General features: G+C 45.9%; 1 protein-coding gene across 5 annotated transcripts in view; it reads left to right on the top strand.

Moving 5' to 3' along the window:
* The window catches only part of PALM2AKAP2 (PALM2 and AKAP2 fusion), a 386,485-nt gene that overhangs the window by 66,779 nt on the left and 298,341 nt on the right, over nt 1–21,365 (top strand). For 4 of the 5 annotated variants that reach the window (XM_043547587.1, XM_043547583.1, XM_043547585.1 and 1 more), the window contains exon 2: nt 4,589–4,669. In XM_043547587.1, the coding sequence (XP_043403522.1) occupies nt 4,589–4,669 (81 nt within the window). Of the gene's footprint in view, nt 1–4,407; nt 4,459–4,588; nt 4,670–21,365 lie in introns of those variants that run through there. The other variant, XM_043547584.1, reaches the window with a different exon arrangement.

The raw sequence follows: 21,365 nt of genomic DNA, 5'->3' as shown, positions 1-21,365 counted from the left end.
ATCCATTATAAGGCATGACACAACCAGCCAATGAAAATACCTTGGTGATTTATATCATATATTTTATTAAGTGCTTTCTTCGCAATGGGTAAAAAAATAGGTCAATTAAGTGTTAGGAAGTAGGTATTTCAGATTAGCCCATGGTGCTTCAGAACAACAGGATTCAAACTCCCACACAAATCAAATCAAATCAGAACAGGAAAAACCCATTTGACAAGAACAGGGGGAATTATCCTTATTATTAGAATATTGTTGCCATTAATAGAGGCAGCTCTAATCATTTTAATCTACTATAGACAAATAGACAATAGACAAACAGACTCTTTTAGCAAAAAAAACTTAAGACCGAATGGGATCTGATGAGTCCCTTGCTCTGTAAAGCTACAATGTTATTTCCCCACTGCTCAAAATTGCCAGAAGTGGCCATGAAGAATGTTGTTCTTTTTGTAACCCCTGAGCCATGCATTTTCTTGTTCTATGCAAAAAGAGAAGAAAAAAAAATCTCCAGTGGATATCACTTTATATAAAGGGCCTTTTTTTTTCTTCTCAAAAGTGTATGCACACATTTTCTGTGCACACCCATTTGCTGACACAAATGGGTATTTGCATGCCACAGTTCAGGTAGTTGCAAAATTACTCAGTGCAGATTTTATATGGGCAACATTTAAGGTGCATGAAATTAAAATGGGTACATATAGGAGCCTGCACTATGTAAGTTCATATTTGTGGCATGTAATTATCACAGAAATTAGAAATGGAAAAGACGACTTAGTCCATCTCTTTGCCAATATGGGATTGTTCTGTATGTATTATATGTCTTCTAGTTAGGGTGACCAGGTGTCCAGTTTTTGACCAGAACACCCGGTCGAAAAGGGACCCTGGCAGCTCTGGTCAGCACCGCCAACCGGGCCTTTAAATGTCCATTCGGCAGTGCTGTGGAGCTAAGGCAGGCTAGTCCCTACCTGTCCTGGCTCCACACTGCACCACGGAAGCGGCCAGCAGCTCCGGCTTCTAGGCGGGGGGGCCATGGGGCTCTGCGCACAGCCCTCACAGTCCTGAGCACCGGCTCCGCACTCCCATTGGCCAGGAACCGTGGCCAAAGGGAGTTGCGGGGGCGATGCCTGCAGGCGAGAGCAGCATGCAGAACCACCTACCATGCCTCCGCTTAGGAGCCAGACCTGCTGGCCTTTCCAGCGTGCAGCGCAGAGCTAGGACAGGCAGGAAGCCTGCCTTAGCTCCCCCGCTGCGCCACTGCCTGGGAGCCACCAGAGGTAAGCCCGCACACCAACCCTGAGCCCCCCCCAACCCGAAGCCTCCTCCTGCGCCCTAAACTCCTCTTCCCTGGCTCCACCCCAGAGCCTGCACCCCTGGACGGAGCCCTCACCCCCCTGCACCCCTACCCCATCCCAGAGCTCCCTCCCACACCCTGAACTCCTGTGCTCCACCCCCCAGCCTGGTGCCCCCTTCTGCACCCCGAGCCCCTCATCCCCACCCCAGAACCCACACCCCAGCCAGAGCCCTCACCCCCTCCCACACCCAAACCACCTGCCTCAACCTGCAGCCCCCTTCCACACCCGGAACTCTTCATCCCCAGAGCCTGCATGCCCAGACGGAGCCCTCACCCCCTCCTGCACCCCAACCCCTGCCCCAGCCCAGAGCCCCCTCCCACATCCTGAACGCCTCTGACCCAGCCTGCAGCCCCCTCCTGTACCCCAAGCCCCTCATCCCTGACCCCACCCCAGAGCCTGCATCCCCAGCTGGAGCCCTCACCCCCCCCCAGCACCCCAACTCCCTGTCCCAGCCCAGAGCCCCTTCCCATACCCTGAACCCCTCATTTCTGGCCCCACCCCAGGGCCAGCACCCCCAGTTAGAGCCCTCACCCCCTCCCGCACCCCAACCCTCTGCCCCAGCACAGTGAAAGTGAGTGACGGTGGGGGAGAGCGAGCCACTGAGGGAGGGGGAATGTAGTAACGGGGGGCAGGGCCCAGGGAAGGGGCAGGACAGTGAGCGTGGCCTCAGGGAAGGGGCAGTGCTAGGGTGTTCAGTTTTTTGCAATTAGAAAGTTGGCAACCCTATTTCTAGTGCTTTGAGCAACTGCTTCAAAAGTACCAAAGAGTGGGGTTTTCACCACCTCTCTTGGAAGACTGTCCCACAGCCTGACAAATCTCATTGTCAGGAAAGTCTCCAGTCAGCTACTCAGTTTTCTGGAAATTCCCACTCCCCTAATTACCTCCCTTTATTCCTTTAGTTTACACTAAAACTCTTTTACATTGTGCTGGCAAAATAATGGAGCCATATGGTGGGTGTAAGTTATATTTACACTCTCACTTTAAGGCTCCTTTACATTGCCAGACCAGTGTACATAGGAATCAGATCCTCTTTCTTTCATTGTGTCATATGTTATAGATAATGCAGGTATGTATATGTTCTACAACTGCTCAGAAAATGGGCTTTTTTACTGTGGAAAATCTTTACTTTTCAGTGAAAAATCAGAAACCAAAATATTTCACCCATAAATGTAACTATTACAATTTGGATATCCCACTGCTGTACATCATGGGAGTTTTAGTTTGGGTGCACATGCTCCAGATCTCATTGTAGGCTGGACTCCCTGATTGGACTACATCTCCCACGATGCACCTTACTTTCCATTGTGAAGGGAGACACTTGCATCATGGGAATCCCAGGCCATGGTGCATCTTGAGAGATACAGTCTAGCTGGGGTGCCCAGATCATAGAGGAGAATGGGGATGGAAGGAAAATGAACTACAATTCTCATGAAGCACCACAGCAATAAAATGAAGTATTTCGATGGGTGTTTGATGTTTTTGATTAAAAAATCAAATTTTCTGCAGAAAGTAGGCACTTTTCAAGAAATTTTATTTAGTAAAAACCTAGTTTTTCATTAAAAAAAAATTAGAAAAATTTTGACCAGCCCTAATATACTTAAGTTTGTGTGTGTGTGTAGGAATACAATTCACTAAATATGTAGAGGAGATAACTATGTAACAAATTACAAAGTCACTTATATAGTGTTCATAATTGTTTGACCACCTTATCTGCCCTCTATTCATTAATCCAGCTCTCTCAGGGTTTGTTTTAACATCTGAAACCCCTGAGTGGTTCCAAGCAGCTTTCTTTTTTTTTAATCAACCTGTTACAAAAATGTTTTCTCCTCCACCCTATAAACATGGACATTTTCCTCAAAATTACCCCTGTTGAAGGTCCAGGATGGGCAAGATTCAGTCCCAGGCAAGTGGCATCTTTTGTCTACATATCTGCAGGGCTAGAAATGAGAGGTGTGAACCACTGGAAAGAGGAGAATTCCCACGATCTCAGTGGGACACCCAGAACTGGTGTCTGTCACTGCAAAGCCCCAAGATACAAAGTTGTGACTTTTTTTTTGGTATATGAAAACTACTTGAGGTCACTTTTCGAAGTTTTTAGTGGCTTCCTTTAACGTTTGCGAAGTTGGGCTCATGGTAACTAAAAACATAGGGCTTCACAGGTGGAGGGATGTGAAAACCAGACCCAGTAAAAATGTGTGGGCATTTGTGTCTTTCTGCATCCATCTCCTCTCAATTTCCCCATTGCCCAATGTATTTGCGAAGAGGGGACTGCTCTGAAGCAACCCAGGTGGAAGGAGGGGCAGAAGAAAGGGCCAAGAGCCTGCTTCAGTTGATGGTGTGAGGGAAAGCTGGAAGAGGCTATCAGTGGCTGCCTCGCAACAGCAAGGGATTGAGAAGAGGAGGCCGGTAGTCCCTTGCTGTAGGGGGAAGGAAGGATCCACTACCTGCTGAAGTGGATGTTGTATCTATAGACCTGCTAAAGCACCAGGGTCTGGGTGAGTGAGATTTTGAAAAGCACTCACAGCCCCTCACGTTTGGATTAATTCTGCTGTCGTGGAACCCTTTTAAGGGAGAGAAAGTGATTCAGTCAACTCAGTCCTAGGCTTTCTCTGCTAAGATTGCCAAGAAGGGTGCCAATTAGTGCTTAAAGTACATATTTTTCATTTGTGTTTTAAATGCCTCAGCATTGAAGCCAGCTGGTGGGTTAATACAGTGCTTTGAAGAGAAGCTGTTCCCATTGAACTCAGGTGGAGTCTTACCGCGGACTCCAATGGGAGAAGGATGTAGTCTGTAATCTTAGTATTATCCCTCTTTTATCAGTTATGCAAGCACACGCTTTCTTTACAGTGTTATTGTCATTCTTTGCACCAAGCAAGCGTTAATGTTGACCTTGTAGAATATAGGTAAATACACACACGGGTATCTGTGTCCCTCTAACTCCATTGTTAGCTAGTATGCCTGGGTTTCTCCCCCCTCCAGGACTGTGTACTCACTTGCTGTTCCCATGGCTGAATGTTAGTGAGGAAAATTTCTCCTGCTCGGTGAACAGGTCCTTAGCTGACATGTTGCCAGGATGCTGCTGTCTGCATACCCACAGCCAGAGAAGCAGGTGAAATGTCTGTGCGGATGGCATTGGTGACATCTGTACAGATGTGCTTGGCTGCTTAAATTCTCTTTTAAGAATCTGCAGTCCTTAAGGCACCCATCGCTCTGACGTGCTCTCTCTTTATTTTCCCAAGGCAAAAAGGAAAAGGCAGACAGAAATAGAAGGCAAGAGACAACAGCTTGAGGACCAGATACTTCAACTACAGCATTTCAAGGTAAGGGACTGATGCCAGAAGTGATGGACTGACTAAATCTGTTCATTATTAGACATGCAGATCACACGCCTGGCAGCTGGGAAGAACCTGCTCCGACATGCAGCAGCTTTCACTGCCGGAGCCTCTCTCTCTTTCAGCTAATCATGTCCTGCCTGTTCCTCATCCTGTGTCTTTCTCCGACACCGGACATTGTTACTGAAATGGCGCAGGTAGCAGAGACGCAGAAGGGTGTGCATGTGTATTCGTTATTTATTCATACAACACGATACGATGCCAGATATGGGTGTGCACTGCATGGATTAAAAGCGGTCTTGCTGCCTGCATAGCTGGCTTAGATATTTATAGTGTCGGTCACTCTAGCATCGAAGCATTAGCTTTTGAGTCTGTGTGTGTGTGTGTGTATGTGTGTGTGTGCGTGTGCGTGTAAAGGTTTAATTGCCGTGTGAAATTATAAAGCAGACATAGCATTGTAAATCTTATACGAACATCTCTGCAGAAGGGGTGTGGATCTAATTTTTACATATACTATATATATTAAAATATGGCCTGTTTTTTTTCCAATGCACTGAGCAATCGCAGTTCCCATTGAAGCCCATGAGAGCTGCAGCCCAGCTGAAAATCAGCCCAATAATTTTTATTTTTGCTGCAAGTAGAAAAGATTGCCTTTATACTTGTATACACATAAGAAAGGGGGGGGGGAAAGACACACACACACACAGATGCTTTTGTATCCAATGAAGAAAAGAAAACTCTGTATTTGGGGCCAAATCTTGCTGGACTAACTCAGCCAAGGGATCCTGTGGAATTCGATGGGATTAGTCATCTGAATAAAACAGGCGGGATTAGGCTTTTGATCCGTCCTTCCATCAAGCATGCTCAAGTTTATTTTAAAATGACTATACTATACTGTGTGTGTGCATTATATGTAAAACACATACATGATATATACGAGGGAGTGTAATACACACACACAGTATATGGAGTACAGTGTGTGTATAATACATTCTGTACACGCACATGCTCAAAGAGCAGACTTCAAGTTGTGCTACAGACAGGATTCTTTTCATATATCTCTAAGTCTCCATCATAATTTTCTGTAAACTGTGCTGTGGGTTTTAGACATAGTGAATTTAAGTCCAAGTAATTGATTGCAGCCTAGGCAAATGCTCCATCACTGTCACCACAAACCTAGTGGTGACACACGTTGTCTCCTGCATTATCAGAAGATAACATGATTGCATTCCTGTGGGGCAGCATGATCTGCCATTTTGTTCAGGCTGCCATTAGATCCCAGAGAGAGAATTACTTCTGGCTACCACAACGCGACAGGGTATGCAGGATCACGCTCTGGCTGGGAAGATAACATGCATCTCTGTTGCTTTCTTATTGCAAGCTGGGTATCTTCTTTGCCATCTTAACTGATTCCAAGCAAACCAATTCGGGCTTCCCATGAAATCCTATCAATTAGTGTTTTTGAAAAGCTGGTTTCAGATAACCTCATTTTTTTCCGCTGTCTTTTTGTTGTGTGTATGTAGTTAGGTATAGGAATATCATCATCCTTAGAGGAAGTAACACTGTATAAAGTAGTGTTATTGGTTCAGATACTCCGCCGGTGTAAAGTGGTGTTGCTATATTGACATCAGTGATGCCATGCTGATTTATACCAGCTGAGGATCTGGACCATTGCACATATTCCCCAAATGATGCATGGGATAATTACATGTTGTGACTGGGTCGGGCAGGATGGCTACAGGAGAGTAATAGAAGGCAGATATATAAGCCCCAGGCTAAGTAGGGCCCTTTTCCCTGGGTAAGGTAACAGGGAAGGTTCCAGAACAATCAGGAACCTTCTGGAGACAATTAAGACAGACAGGCTGATTAGAACACCTGCAGCCAATCAAGAAGCTGCTAGAATCAATTAAGGGAGGCTAATCAGGGCACCCGGGTCTTAAAAAGGAGCTCACTTCAGTTTGTGGTGTGCGTGTGAGGAGCTGGGAGCAAGAGGCACTAGGAGCTGAGAGTGAGAACGCGGTCTGTTGGAGGACTGAGGAGTACAAGCATTATCAGACACCAGGAGAAAGGTCCTATGGTAAGGACAAAGAAGGTGTTGGGAGGAGGCCATGGGGAAGTAGCCCAGGGAGTTGTAGCTGTCGCACAGCTGTTCCAGGAGGCACTCTAGACAGCTGCATTCCACAGGGCCCTGGACTGGATCCCGGAGTAGAGGGCGGGCCCGGGTTCCCCCCAAATCCTCCCAACTCCTGGTCAGACACAGGAGGAGTTGACCTGGACTATGAATTCAGAAAAACGGCCAAGCTGAGGGCTGCCGTGAAGCTCCAAGGTGAGCAAACCCGCCAATAAGCGCAAGACCCACCAAGGTAGAGCAGGAACTTTGTCACAATATGTTATTCCCTTTATTATTTGACTCATTGATAGAGCAAGACTAATAACTGTAACAGTCAAAGGAAAGTCAGGGAGATCAGAATTAAGACAATATATGTTTACATGAAATATCTTTGCATTTGGTAGTGAGGAAATGTACATGTGTTGAGACTATGGACCCGATCCATCCCTGCACCAGTGCTGAGCCCGACGCAAGGACCAAGGGAGAGAGCAATATGATTCCCTTATATAGTACTGGTGCAGCAAGCAGCATAGGTTACAGCTGCCCTGTGGGTTGCGCTAACTTGTGATCTGATTGAAACAGTCTCTATCGTCATTGTTCTGCAAACAATAGGTGAGATTAGGGTGACTAGACAGCAAGTATGAAAAATCAGGACAGGGGGTGGGGGGTAATAGGAGCCTATATAAGAAAAAGACCCAAAAATCGGGACTGTCCCCATAAAATCAGGACATCTGGTCACCCTAGGTGAGATGTAGGAATACCACAACCACATCCACTCCTGGCCCCAGCATGCCTTCTAAACTGGGGCCTCTTGCAGGAGATGATGGAGAACCAGTTCTTCTAGTTCTATGCCACATACCTCTATGCCTGATATTCCACAGATGGTTCTTACCACTGCTAGGCCCTTTCTAGAAGGATTGCGAAGAAGCCATGGGACTCTAAAAACCAAAACTTTAGGGGTAGGTCAAGACAGATCTTATTCCCATGTAGGAAAACCCTAGAGGGTAGGGAGGATCCGAGTGCACTTGATTAGCCTGTTTTCTGGGTGTTTTGACCCTGGATGAACACCGGGGGATTTCTGGTGACTGCTTTTTTTACGCTCTCTGGACAAATCAGGACTTGGTTGCTCCTGAAGCAAAGCACACCCAGATAAAATGCTGCTTTGGCAGCAGAAGTTCATCCTGGATCGTGGATCCTGTTGGAGGGGTGATATCACACTTTTGTTGGCTTCGGTGGGAGCAGAGAAAGCCAGGAGACTCTTGGGTGTCCCCTTCATTTAGTGTGGTGGTCAATTATATAGAACTGCAGGCAGCCAACCAAAATGTTATCGGGCCTGCCTGATCCACGTCAAGGATTGGAAGGGGGAAAAATCTAATTGTCTCTTAGTCTTCAGGATTCAATGCCATGGTACCATCGTATCCTCGTTTAAACGCCCAGAGCCAGACCTTCACTTGGTGGAGATTAGCGTGACTCCATTGGAATCCACGGAGCTAGGCCAGCTTATACCAGCTACGAATCTAGTCCCCAAACTGTGGCACGTGGGTAGGTAAGTACGGTAGCCTCTCAGTTTCAGAGGCTCCAGACAGGCATTTGGTTTAGTCATAAATGAAATGGGCTTCGACCCATTCTATAGAAGATGTTTGTCCATGCCGCAAAAGTACTGCAGGCTGCTTTAAGCAAACCTTCAGAAGTGCCTCGGGATCAGTGCAGAGCAAAAGGACTTTGTTAAAATTAGCAAACTTTGCTCTGAAAAAGCCTTTGACTATGATATCTGGGTTACCCCTACGACAGTAATAGCTGGGTTGATCCTGTAAGCCCAAAAGCTGGGATGTTTATCCCGGAATTTTAGCCTCCATCATAATGGTACTTGTTTGGTTCATTTTTGTGAGATATTGTTATAATATTTTATTAAATATCCTGTATAAAATGATATGTTTGATTACCTAATCAGGCTTGGAATACTACAGGTATCTGGATAAACGCATACAATTAATCACACTGAAAAAAATATATAAAAGTGGTAACTCTCCACAAGCATTCCTTGCAGTTCTCAGGCGGTTGAGAGCAATTAGTCCTTGGCTAAATGCCTCACAATATGCTCAGTTCATTCACTTTTCCCTTGTTCTATACACGGCTCAGGCTGAGGGCCCGGATGTGAGAGCGGACTATGATTTGAGGCAGTATATTATGCAATCTATCTCACAAGGGTTAGAATTAGTAAGTGCATGCCAGCATGGTGCCTTTCACTACATATTTTACAAACTCTTCTCACTATTAGCTAAATATTATCCCTGTTTTGGAGATGAGGAAACTGAGGCACAAATATAGCCTATGACTTGTCCATAGAATGTCTGCGCAGAGCAGGAGACAACTGATGGATCTCCAGACCCCTAGAGTGAGATCCTGGCCCTCTGCTCTGGCCCCTTTACACCAGGTAACAGTGACAGCCAGAGTGGAGTAAAAAGGGGCTTTAAAAGTCGCAGCTCTGGCTGGGAGAGAATTCCTCTAATACAGGCACCGAAGGAGACGGCCATAATGTGGAATCTCCATCATTGGAGATTTTTAAGAGCAGGTTAAACAAACACCTGTCAGGGATGGTCTAGATAATACTTAGTCCTGCCATGAATGCAGAGGACTGGAGCACCTCGCGAGGTGCCTTCCAGTCCTATGATTCTATAAGTCACACTGGGGTGCCTCTTCAGGCCCCAATGCAGCTCAGGATTGGGAATGCATAAAGGTGGCTTAAAGCCCCCTCCCCTGGGCAGCAAGTTCTGTGCTGCTCCTTTTAGATGCACAGTACAAAATATCACCCTCAAGCTTACCCCTTCGCCGCAGGACAATCCTTCCTCTTTTACATACTGCAGGATGTCTCATTATACCTTCAACTTCATGCTTCACAATTCACCAGATGCATGCTTATATAACATCATAAGTAGGAGTGGCTAAACCTGGTGGAATTTGAAGTTCTACAAGACCCTTAAACTAGAGTTTGAGTTCAAAAAGACGATCAAAACAAATCTGACTTTGTTAACCTTATTCAGGTACATTAACTATTGAATGTTTTGACACCAGGTAATGGTTTTGTTTGTTTGCGTGGGTATATCCTGTAGGCAGCAGCTGCATCTAAGAAGAAGTTATTTTGGTCAGTCTTTAGTAGAATGAGTCTTCTATTTATGGATGATATCCACAACTTCTAATAGGATCTGTCTTACAACTAGTAAAGCATTTCTTCCAAGATCTAACTGCCGCTATATTCAGCTAAACGGAATTTATAAAACCACTTACAATAATGTAATTTGGTGACTGCCAATAAGTTTATAGTAACCAACACTGTAATATTGAACTGAATGAAAAATGCCTTCGCTATACTCCCATTAGTTGTTGCAATACATGAATTTATCACACAATTCTTGAACCTGAAGGCTATCAATATTATGGTCCTTTTGGGCTTAATATGTATTTTTTTAATAACTTACAGTGCGTGAACACTTAAACTATGTAATTATAGCTTTTATTTGGATAGATTAGGTGTCGTTTTATTATGCAGAGGTTACGTTACCACATGGATTGAGCTGAAGCTTCTTTAGCTAAAAAGAAATTTTCAGTGTTATTACATGATCACGCCGCCGTCCTCAGCTTATTCTCCCCCCATATAAAAACAGCTGTCAAACCACCACAAACATCAGCTTATCTAGGCAAGAGTTTGGAACTATGAAGCTAACTTTTGTAAATGAATAATTAGGAATTCCGACTTAGGCTAGAAAATTAAATTCTTTAAATTAAACCTTAATTCAGCAAAAAAAAAAAAGCCTCTACAACTGTTTGTCACCGATTCCATATTCTCGTTAGCTTGACCACTCGCCCGCTGTTCCAAAGCTAAGCACCTATGGTCTGCACTGCAATATAAATAGAGTGAAGTCATTTTTCATACATATAATGAGCCAAATCCTGTTTAGTTACACAGGGGGAAGTGAGGCACAGAGAGATTAAGTGATTTGCCCGGGGTAACGCGGGATGTCTTTGGCAGAGCAGGGAATTAAATGTTGGTCCCCAGGCTAGTGCCCTAGCCCCTGGACCACCCTCTGTACGGAGCTGTATAAGTGTAACTCAGAATTTGGCCTTGTACTAAAATATTAGTACAGAGTGTTCAATGTACTGTACATGATTTTATATAAAGAATGTATAGAGGATGGGGATCAATTGTTCTCCATGGCCACTGAAGGTGGGACAAGAAGTAATTGGCTTAATCTGAGGCCCGGGCGATTTAGATATTTAGAAAGATTTTCTTAATATCAGGATAATTAAGCTCTGGAATAGGCTTCCAAGGGAGGCTGTGGAATCTCCATCACTGAAGGTTTTTAAGAAGAAGTTAGACAAATACCTATTAGGGATGGTCTAGGACTGGGTTTACTTGGTCCTGCCTCAGTGCAGGGGCCTGGACTTGATGACCTCTGAAGGTCCCTTTCAGCCCTACATTTCTATGGTTCTATATATCAGTGTAATTACAATGCACTCTCCAAAACAGCATACAACTATACAACAATATAGTCTGAGTTACTTTAGATTATAATCTCTTGGGTGTGGAGAATGTCCATTTATTGTCTATATGTGCGGTGGCTGACACAGTCGTGCACAGCCTGGTGGAATAGTTATCAAGTGATGCCTGCGCAGGTTTGAAAGGAAGGGAAGTAAATTTGTGAATGATGAGGGCACCTGTGGGCCAAACTCTGCTCTTTTTGCACCCTGAGCGCCCACGTGGCCATCGGTGGGAATCAGCACAGAATTGGACCCTCTCTCGTCAATTAGGGATGATGTAGGGATTTTTGCTTGATCAACTTCAGGAGGAGAGGACAGGAAGAGCAGCCAGCATTAGTCCGCCTTGCCCTCCGCCTGCTGAGCTATACACGCTCATCTGAAGCATGTAGCCTGCTTCTCTGTTTCCTGGCTGGCATGAAGTGAGAGAACGAGGCAGAAAGGGCACGAATCCAGTTTTGCAGTGATTCATTGCTAGGTTAACCTATTGAAAGAAGTTGTTCTGAATTATATTTTATTCTTCAATCAGGCTCTAGTATAATCTGCATATTAATAGAACCGCCACGAGCTTTTTATCTGCCCTTTGAATGTTCTAAGTTGATTTTTGTACCCACCAGTTCAGCATGAACATGTTAAATTCCGGAATATCTAACTAATATAAGCTCTTACTATGTTGGCTCTATTGAGCTTTCAAAAGCACTATCTGATTACAACAGCACTCAGGCATGGTACAGTCAAGGACCAGAGGTATTTAAAATGGAGAGTATTTTTACAGATCACCTTTCCTAGGTACTGCACTGCTGGATTCCCCATACCAGATAGCTGTTTGAGGTTCCGGTTTCTTGATTTGTCAGGAAGAAAGAACTTCATTCCCGATGTGACAATGCCTATTGCGGGGGGAAAGACACCACATAATTCAAGTCATTTATCCATCTGTTCAGATCATGGAAGCAAACTGAAGACCAGATCTTGCTCCTATTAACTGAAATGGGAATAGTAGAAGGCCCAAGGCGTGTATGCTGGTTTAGAAGCATCAAGCAGTGTGTTTCTTTATTTGGGCCGATCAGAGAGACAGTTTTTGTAACCTGATGCAGGTTTAGGGAATTCCATTAACACCACCGGCTTTCTAGATCTCAGATACTGAGTACAATTATGGATGCAAGTTGGATGCTATTGGCCAGATATTGGGTTGCCAACTTTGTACTAGGACAAAACCAAACACCCTTGCACTGCTCCCTGCCCCGCCCCTCCTCTGAGGGCCCATCCCCCATTCAATCCATCTCCCTTTCCCTCTGTTGCTCGCTCTCCCCACCCTCACTTGCTTGCTTATTTTCACCGGGCTGGCTCAGGGGGTTGAGGTGCGGAAGGGGGTGAGGGCTCCAGCTGGGGGTGTGGGTTCTGGGGTGGGGCCAGAAATGGGGAGTTCAGAGTGCGGGAGGGGGTTCCAGGTTGAGTCAGTGGTTTGGGATGCGAGAAGGGGTGAGGGCTCCGGCTGGGGATGCGGGCTCTGGGGTGGGGACAGGGATGAGGAGTTTGGGGTGCAGGAGGGGGTACAGGAGGGGTGGAGCCGAGGGGTTCAGAGTATGGGAAGAGGCTCTGGGCTGAGGCAGGGGGTTGGGGTGTGGGAGGGGGTACGGGCTATGAACTGGGGATGTGGGATCCAGGGTGGGGCCAGAAATGAGGAGTTTGGGGTGTGGGAGGGAGCTGCGAGCTGGGGGTATGAGCTCTGGGGTGGGGCCAGGGATGAGGGGTTCGGAGTATGGGAGAGGTCTCCGGGCTGGGGCAGGGAGTTTGGGGGCAGGGGAGTGAGGGCTCTGGCTGGGTGTGTAGGCTCTGGTGTGGGGCCAGGGATGAGGGATTTGGGGTACAGGAGGGGGCTCCAGGCTGGGGCAGGGGGGTGTGAGGGCTCTTGCTGGGGGTGCAGACTCTGGGTGGGGTTGGGGATGAGGGGTTTGGGGTGTAGGGAGGGGTATCAGGGCTGGGGCAGGGGGTTGGAGCATGGGAGGAGATCAGGGGTGCAGGCTCCAGACGGCACTTACCTCAGGCATCTCCTAGAAGTGGCAGCATGTCCCCACTCCAGCTCCTACATGGAGGCACAGCCAGGTGGCTCTGCACGCTTCCCCATCCGCAGGCACTGCCCCCACAGCTCCCATTGGCTGCAGTTCCCGGCCAATGGGAGCTGCAGAGCTGGGGCTTGGGGCGGGGCAGCGTGCAGAGCTCCCTGGTTGCCCCTACATGTAGAAGCCAGAGGGGGGACATGCTACTGCTTCCAGGAGCCATGTGGAGTCACGACAGGCAGGGAGCCCCGCTGCACCGCCGACCAGACTTTTAATGGCCCGGTCAGCAGTGCTGACCGGAGCTGCCACGGTCTTTTTTCAACCAGGCGTTCCGGTTCAAAACCAGACACCTGGCAACCCTAGCCAGATCCTCAGCTAGTGTATATCAGCAGCGTGCCATTGAAACCAACATGTGAGATCAACCTAAAGTGTGGCTGCAACGGTCCCCAGCTATATTTTGCCTGTCATCGCCTCCCCCACATCACTCCTCAAGACTAGCCAAGCTAGGTGGTGATGCTTCCTTGTGCCCCTAGCATGCCCTGTATGCTGAGAGACATAGGCAGCTGTGAAAATATTCAGAGGGGCTAAGCAAGGATGCAGCCATGGGTGGGCCTGAGTGGGCCACAGCCCTCCCAGTCAGCACCCAGGCCCACCCAAATCTGAGCACCAGGCACAGGGCTTGGAGTAAAGATTAAGACAGGTCTTTAGTAAAGCTGCTACTGCCTCAGACCACCGTGCTTGGCTCCGCGTCCCCATCAACACAGGTGCCGGCTCCAGTCCATGACACTCACCTCTAGTTACCGCCTTCCTATTGGCCAATTGTTTATTTGGGAGCTGAGAGCCACTGAGGTTCTGGCCGGCTTCCAGTTTGGGGGTGGGGACAGGGCTCACCTCTGCCAGTGGGGAGGGAGTAACCAGAGTGGGGTGGGATGGAGCCAGAGCCTGTATCAATGGGGAAGGGAGCAGAACCTGGGACTGGGAGCCCATGAACCAGGTCACAATGTCACTCATTGACCCAGCTCCCTCTCCGTCACTCATGCAGGATGGGACTCAGCTCCATGCCATGTGGTCCTGCTTTCTGCCTTCCCATTGGCTCCCAGCTCCCACAGCCCATCGGATTGTGGCCAGCCCTCACCCCTCCAGCCATTGGCAATAACCAGAGCTGCGGGTAGGGGGCGTAACGGCGGAGTCCCTTCCCCACTGACATCATGGAGGGGCAGCTGGGCCAAATTTGAGTAGTGTTGTGACCTGGCACATGGACTCCTGCTCCCAGTCCTGGGTTCTGCCCCATGTGGCAGAGCCTGTGTCCAAGGGGGTGCAGAGTAGAGGCTGAGATTGGGAGCAGCAGGACTCCATGCACCAGATCGCAAAATCCCCGCACTATAGCCTCACTTTAAGCACTATGCCTGGTGCTAATTTGTCGGGCAGTGACCCACCCCTAGCTAAGCTGCTGAGGCAGAGAGAGATTGGGGGGTGAGGGCTGAGCCCCATCTAGACCTGGCCACCTGCCACCTATCCTGCAAGCTCCTGCAGGAGGTGACATGCAGCAGTTATCCTAGCACTGTACCTGGGGGCCCTCCACACCCTTGATGTCAGTGGAGTTCTGCTAATTTAAATCAGTTTAGGACCTGGCCCAGTGTTTCAAAACTGCCCTGGAGGTGTGAAATCTTAGGACTTGTCTACACAGGGTGTGATGGGGCAAGGCCAGATGGCTATAGAAAAGTAGTGGGAGATCGATATATTAGCTCCAGGCTAAACAAATCCTTGGTACGAGGATAAGTTAAATTGCAGCTGCTCCAGGTCAGTTAAGACACCTGGGGCCAATTAAGAACTTTCCAGAAGGCAGGGAGAATGCTAGGTTGATTGGGACACCTGAAGCCAATCAGGGACTGGCTGAAACTAGTTAAAAGCCTTCCAGTTAGTCAGGTGCATGTGGATGTCAGGAGCTGTGGAGGAAGTTGTGCTGTTGGAGAGACTGAGCAGTATGCACCTTACCAGGCACAAGGAAGGAGGCCCTGAGGTAAGGGTGAAGTGGAGCTTGAGGAAGTGGGGGCTGCTGTGGAGAAGTAGCCCAGGGAATTGTACGTGTCATGTTTCTAAAAGGTCAGCTACCATAGCTGATATTATTAGGGTCCCTGGGCTGGACTAGAGGGCAGGCCCAGGCTCCCTCCTTCCCCCTCCCACCCTCCCCCCGCCGATTAATCACTGAGACTGGGAGACAACAGAGACTGTGCAAGGGAGGATAGCTTCTCCTCACCTCCCTCACAGGCTTATGATGAAAATGGCTCAGTAGACTGTGACCCTTGTCTCTAGAGAGAGAAGGGTTACGTGGAGGGTCACAGTGAGCCTCTGAGACTAGCGAAATCCACCAGGAAACACGGGACCTACGGAGACAAGGACAGAGCTTTGTCACAAGGGAAATTGACCACAATAACTATTTTGCTGTAGCGATGCCAGAATAACACCCTGTGTGGACAGTATTCTGAAACAGAAATGACTGTATTCTGGAATAATATCACTTTTATGCTGGAATAGAATATCTGCCAGGGGGCATTCTAAGAGCTAAATTATACCAGAATAGCTATTCCAGACTAAACTATGTTGATCAGTTTCCCCTGTGTAGACAAGCCCTTAGTACCTGACCTCATACATTCTCTGGCAGACGATCAGGTCTTGCCTAGACAAGGAAATTGACTGGCATAACTATTCTGCTATAGCTATTCTGGTATAATTTAGCTATTCCAGTAAAACTCCCCTATGTGGACATTCTATTCTGGAGTAAAATCACTTTTATTCCAGAATAATTAATCTACTTCCAAAGCAGAGTAATGATTCTAGAATAAAACCACTTTTATTTTGAAATAGTGTCCACACAAGGGAGATATTCTGGAATAGCTACCATGGTATAGTTACTCTGGGATAGCTATGCTGGTCAATTTGCCTGTGTAGACAAGCCTCAAAGTCCTTCTCAAAACACAGGCAAAACTGTCACTTAAAAAAACTTGAGTGCTATCTATATTCGAGCATTATCTCCGCTATTCTGGCACTTTTCATTTTAAAGGGATTGTGCCAAACCAGTTGCAGGAGTCTTGCGTATTTCCAAAGATCCTTGAGGGGAACTCAGCATCCCATATGCATGATCTCCCTCTCCCACTGACCTGATATCTGCTTTAGAAAGAGTCCACGTGACCCAGATTGAGCTTTGTTTAAACAGTGAGTATAATTATTCACAAGAGAATTACAGACATTAACCCTTGGGCTGCAGCGGGAGCGGGAGCGTGATAACTCGGGGCATCCAGAAGCTTGAACATTGAGTAGAACTACACTTCTTTTCAGAAATTGTCCTTGTATAGTGGAGACTACTGACTCTCCTAAAAGCTCATGCAGTTTTGTATAAGGGATGGTGAACGGGTCCAGAAAAAGAATAAGACCTTTCCCTGCCTGCGAAACCTTGGCTCATTTTCTTTCCAGAAGTGACTATGGAATGAGTATTTGGGTTAAAAGAATAAACAAACTTTTGGCTCACAGTGGAAGCAGAGATGCAAATAATTTGTGAGGGAGGCTGCAGTAAAGTTTTCATTCCAGTTGTGCTAAGTAAAGAGGGTGAGGCTAGAGATAGGACTGCTCCAGATCTGGAATTACCAAAAAACAGTGGCATTTACCTCTGGGATTTGGGGTCAAGACCGTCTCCGCTTCGGTTACTTCAGCTAAGATTTGGATAAACATCTGACAGGAGCCAGATCATCAGCTGGTGTAAATCAGCATTGCTTAATGGAATTCAGTGGATCTCTGTCAACTTAAACCAGCTAAAGATCTAGCATTTGAACTTTTCTGTGCTCATCCTGATTGAATCCAAACTTTCAGGGTTTGCCCATAATTAGTTCTTCTGAAGTGACTTAACCACCATTTTAAAAAAATTACATCTCTGAATAACTGGGATTGACATGTTGTCATCATCTTGCCATACATCAGCATGACAGTGTAGGCCAACTTTGCCCCATCCCCATGAGACATGCTGAAAATTAGACACTGAAAACCTGTCTGAAAATTAGGTTTCAGTACAACAATTTTTATTTCATTCCAACTTCTTTTTTTAACTTTAAAAAATTTATACAGAGCTGTCAGGTCACATTTTTCAGCCAGATTTACTTAAAATCTGCAGTGTTAAGCGCTGATGTAAATGTTAAAAAACCTCTCGCTGTGGTGTAGCTATGATTCCATTACATGTAGTCCACATAATAGTTAAGTAATGCCCTAGTTAGAGCAGGCCTTTGGGTTGGATGAATGATCTCAATGAGCGAGATACAAACTCTGCTTTCTGTCTCATGGAGATTTTATATTAGCTCTTCCTTTCTGGTTTTTCGTAATCTAAAATAGGTCAACTAGACTGAAGAGGCAGGGGTTCTTCTCCTCTTTGCATGGAAATCATAATTGTCTACTCAGTTTACATTTTTTAGAAAGCAACATGATATTTAACTATGAGACATGAGCAATTTAGCTGTGATGCAAAAATATTTACATTGGCAGTCACCCGAATGAATGAGCTGTCCATGGGAAATGTACTGTGAGGCTGCAAAGTAACTGACACATTTTCAAAGTGGCCCCAACCCAGCCACTAGAAAGACAGCTACAATTGTTTCACCCATGTGTTTGCATGAGCAAAACCTCCGATTTGTGTGTGCAAACTGCAGTTGAATGTGTAGATCACGTAGACAGCCAACCACCAGACTTCTCAGATGTGGTTACTGGGCGTATATGCAAATCAGGTTGTGTGTAGGTATGGTTGTTAAGGCTGATTTGAACCGATAGCTCTACTATATTGAGCTGGGATAAGAAAGGGCCCTTTCTGTTACCTGTTCAGTAGTCAGACTCTAGTCAATATCAAGAAAATGACAAATACTTTAAGATTCTGTTCTTACTCCTTAGTCTCCCTGCCAATTTTTGTAATATTTACAGTCACGTTTCCCGGTTACTTAAATTATTTCTTTCTTCCCTGTTGCTGCGTAGAAGGCAAAACAGGGATAAGTGATTGACTGACTAGTTAATTGAAGGGCTGTCAAATGCACCAACTAATAACAAACAGACAAGAAAAAGAGAGACTTTTCTCTAATCTCTTTCAGTTATAGTAATTCTAGGTGTTACTTGTAACAACAGCAGGTGATGCTTGTAATGTTCAAACAGTTATTTTTGGGCATGAGACCTGCACCAACATCACAGATACTGGCCGCTTCGTGCACATCCGTTTTCCCCAAACACTCTCCCTGCTTCCAAAATAGACACTAAGGCCTCTTGCCCACATGCAAAAGTTGCACCACCTTAACCATACCGGTATAGTTTCAGCAGCACAACCCCTCTACTGTGGATTACACTGATAGAAATGTGTTTATAATGGTATAGCTGATTCCCATACAGGAAGGGAAATCTGTGATACCTGTACAAGGCACCATTACACCAGTATAACTGCTTCCAAACTGATGGTTGGACTAGTATAACTATTCCGGTTTTTAAAAATTCACACCTCTAACTGGAATAGCTAAACTGGTACAAAATCTGTGTGTAGACCAAGCCTAAAATTTTGGAATTAGGTTGTATTTGAAAGCATGTTAGCTAATGTGATTTTAATCACAATTTTGCACTTAGCATAGGCACTGTTTAACACTACAGCTGGTTGGAAAAAGTAAAACATTTTTTGCTATAACTTTGTCATCTTCGTTTAAAAAAAATTCAACCACTCTATACATTGGTTGAAAAACATTTTTAAAAAGTTAATCAATAATTTGAAAATCTTTGATTAACTCTATTTACACAGCTTTAAACATGTGTCAGCTGGTCTGTACTGATTGTAAGTGGGAGTCTAAGGTTGACTATGCCTTCCACTAGCTACAGTAAAACCTGCTAAGAGTGACCACTCATGGGAGTTAGCAAAAGTGGTCGCTTGTAAGAGGTGGTCTTTCTTCAAAGGTTTGCACACCTGAGAGCGGTGGTGTTCCGTGGCCTCTGCAAGAAGTCGCTCGTGACAGGTGGTCTCTCTTCCAAGGTGGTCCCTAAGGCAGGTTTGACCGTAATATGTTGTCAAGGTGTTAAACAGTCTACACTAGATGCACAGTTGTGATTAAAATCATGTGAACTAATGTGTTTTCAAACACAACTTCATTTCCTGATCAGGACAAGGCTGATTTAATGCTCGCTTTAGAAGAGAATAAGCATGTTACATGGTAGTTAATATACTGCAGCAGAGATTTTGTGTGACACAAATAATTGTGTCCCGGATCACACTAGCATCGCGAAACTCAGTGCCTGACTGTACTGGAGTGGGTCATTCATGTTATGCCAGTCCACACGAACTATTTGTTAGAGGAAGTTCGAGTTCTGCTCCCTTTGCAAATGACCACCCAGCTCCTCTTTTACAAGTCTCCTCAAACACTCAAATTTCACATGAAAACAGCAGATTGTAAAATAACTCTGAAGTCTGAGCCACACCAGGTGATTTTTGGAGCACAGCCAGGTGAGCCTGTTCACTTGCGAAACAAGTAAAATAGTGTCAAGGACCAAATGTTCAAAAGCAACCTGTGTATCTGCTTACACAGATACAGTTGGCTTGCTGCATCCAGTGTATGTCCACAAATCCTCTTTGCATGTGCAGATTTATCAAGGAATGTTTAATGGTATCTATCACCAAAGCACCTACTCACGCTGCATCTAGAGAAACCATCCATCCTCTCCCTCTGGGAGGCTGGGGGAGGAGTTAATATCCCTGCAATGCCAGTACTAGCATTGATCAGCACTCTGCTGGAGCTGAGAACCAATTAGCTGCTCAGCACAGGGATGGCTGGCTACTGTGTAAACGGCATCAGCTTGGGGCAGGGCTAGTGGGAGAGAAATGTAAAACATGCGATTCAGAGCACCCACCGGTGCTGCGTGGGAAGGAGATGGGAGGAATCCCAGATTTATTTTATTTTTGTGCTAGGTGAGTTTTTTTGCTGCCACCTAAGTTTTGCCACCCTAAGCAGATGCTTGTTCTGCTCACATGCACAAGCAGGTTCTGATACTCCCAATGTGTCTTCTGAGTCTCATCTGCCTAGCTGACTGACACAAATGCTATGGCTGTCAGTGCTGTAAAGCCCACGTAGCCGCCAAGAACAGAGCTGGGTTCTGTTCTTTCTTGGCCATCAGCAGTTCCAGAATATTTATGTTTGGTGGTGATTTCTGAAATACAAAGGGCAAATCTGAATGGTCCTGATTATCCTTAATACATCATATTATACTGGTGTCCTGATACAATTGCATTCACTTTATTCAGTGGAGGGGCTGTACTGTCAAAGTGTTGCATGAGGTTTCAGTTTTGCTACTCCATGATTGGGGTTTTGTTTTGTTTTTTGTTAAATGCAAAGTCTTGTCCTCTCTGGTCTACATGGGACTTCCCAGAAGCAGCATTCTGAGAAAAACTAGATCACAAAGATTTATTGGTTGGATGTAGAGTCTAAAGCTAATTTTTTCTCATCGTATTAACTGTGTGTGTGAAAGAGAGAACAGTTACAATTTTTTGAGGTCAGATCCTTTTCTGACTTAGTTGTCTTTGTGGCAGGGCACTGGCAAAGAGATTTGGGAATCCTCTTCCCATGCTGTGTCAAGCAGTGTCCCATCTCATCTGTGTGCCTGGCCATAGTTGGGACAGTTGCAGACATATCCTTCATTAAATAAGGTTTGTTTAATTGCCTTTTTGTCAGGATTATAAATGGAGTTTGGGGACACTGTCTCCAGCACTGTCCCTGTCCCATAAAAAATATACCCCTGCAAAACAGGTACTTGAGTTCATTTGCGGAACATTTGCTTTCTGCAGACATTTGTGTGAGTAAACCCCAGGGCCTTGAGCATTGAACCTAAAAGGCCCATGAGAATGGCTAAAGCAAACTGGTTTTTTTTTTTCATTTGAGCTCATGCTTCTGGAAAACCAGACTGGCAGTGTATGCCCAGCTTTGAAAAT

This window comes from Chelonia mydas, chromosome 5 (genome assembly GCF_015237465.2).
Source record: "Chelonia mydas isolate rCheMyd1 chromosome 5, rCheMyd1.pri.v2, whole genome shotgun sequence".
NCBI lineage: Eukaryota > Metazoa > Chordata > Testudines > Cheloniidae > Chelonia > Chelonia mydas.
Note: the sequence above shows the minus strand (reverse complement) of the source record. Positions and strands in the feature narration are given on the sequence as shown.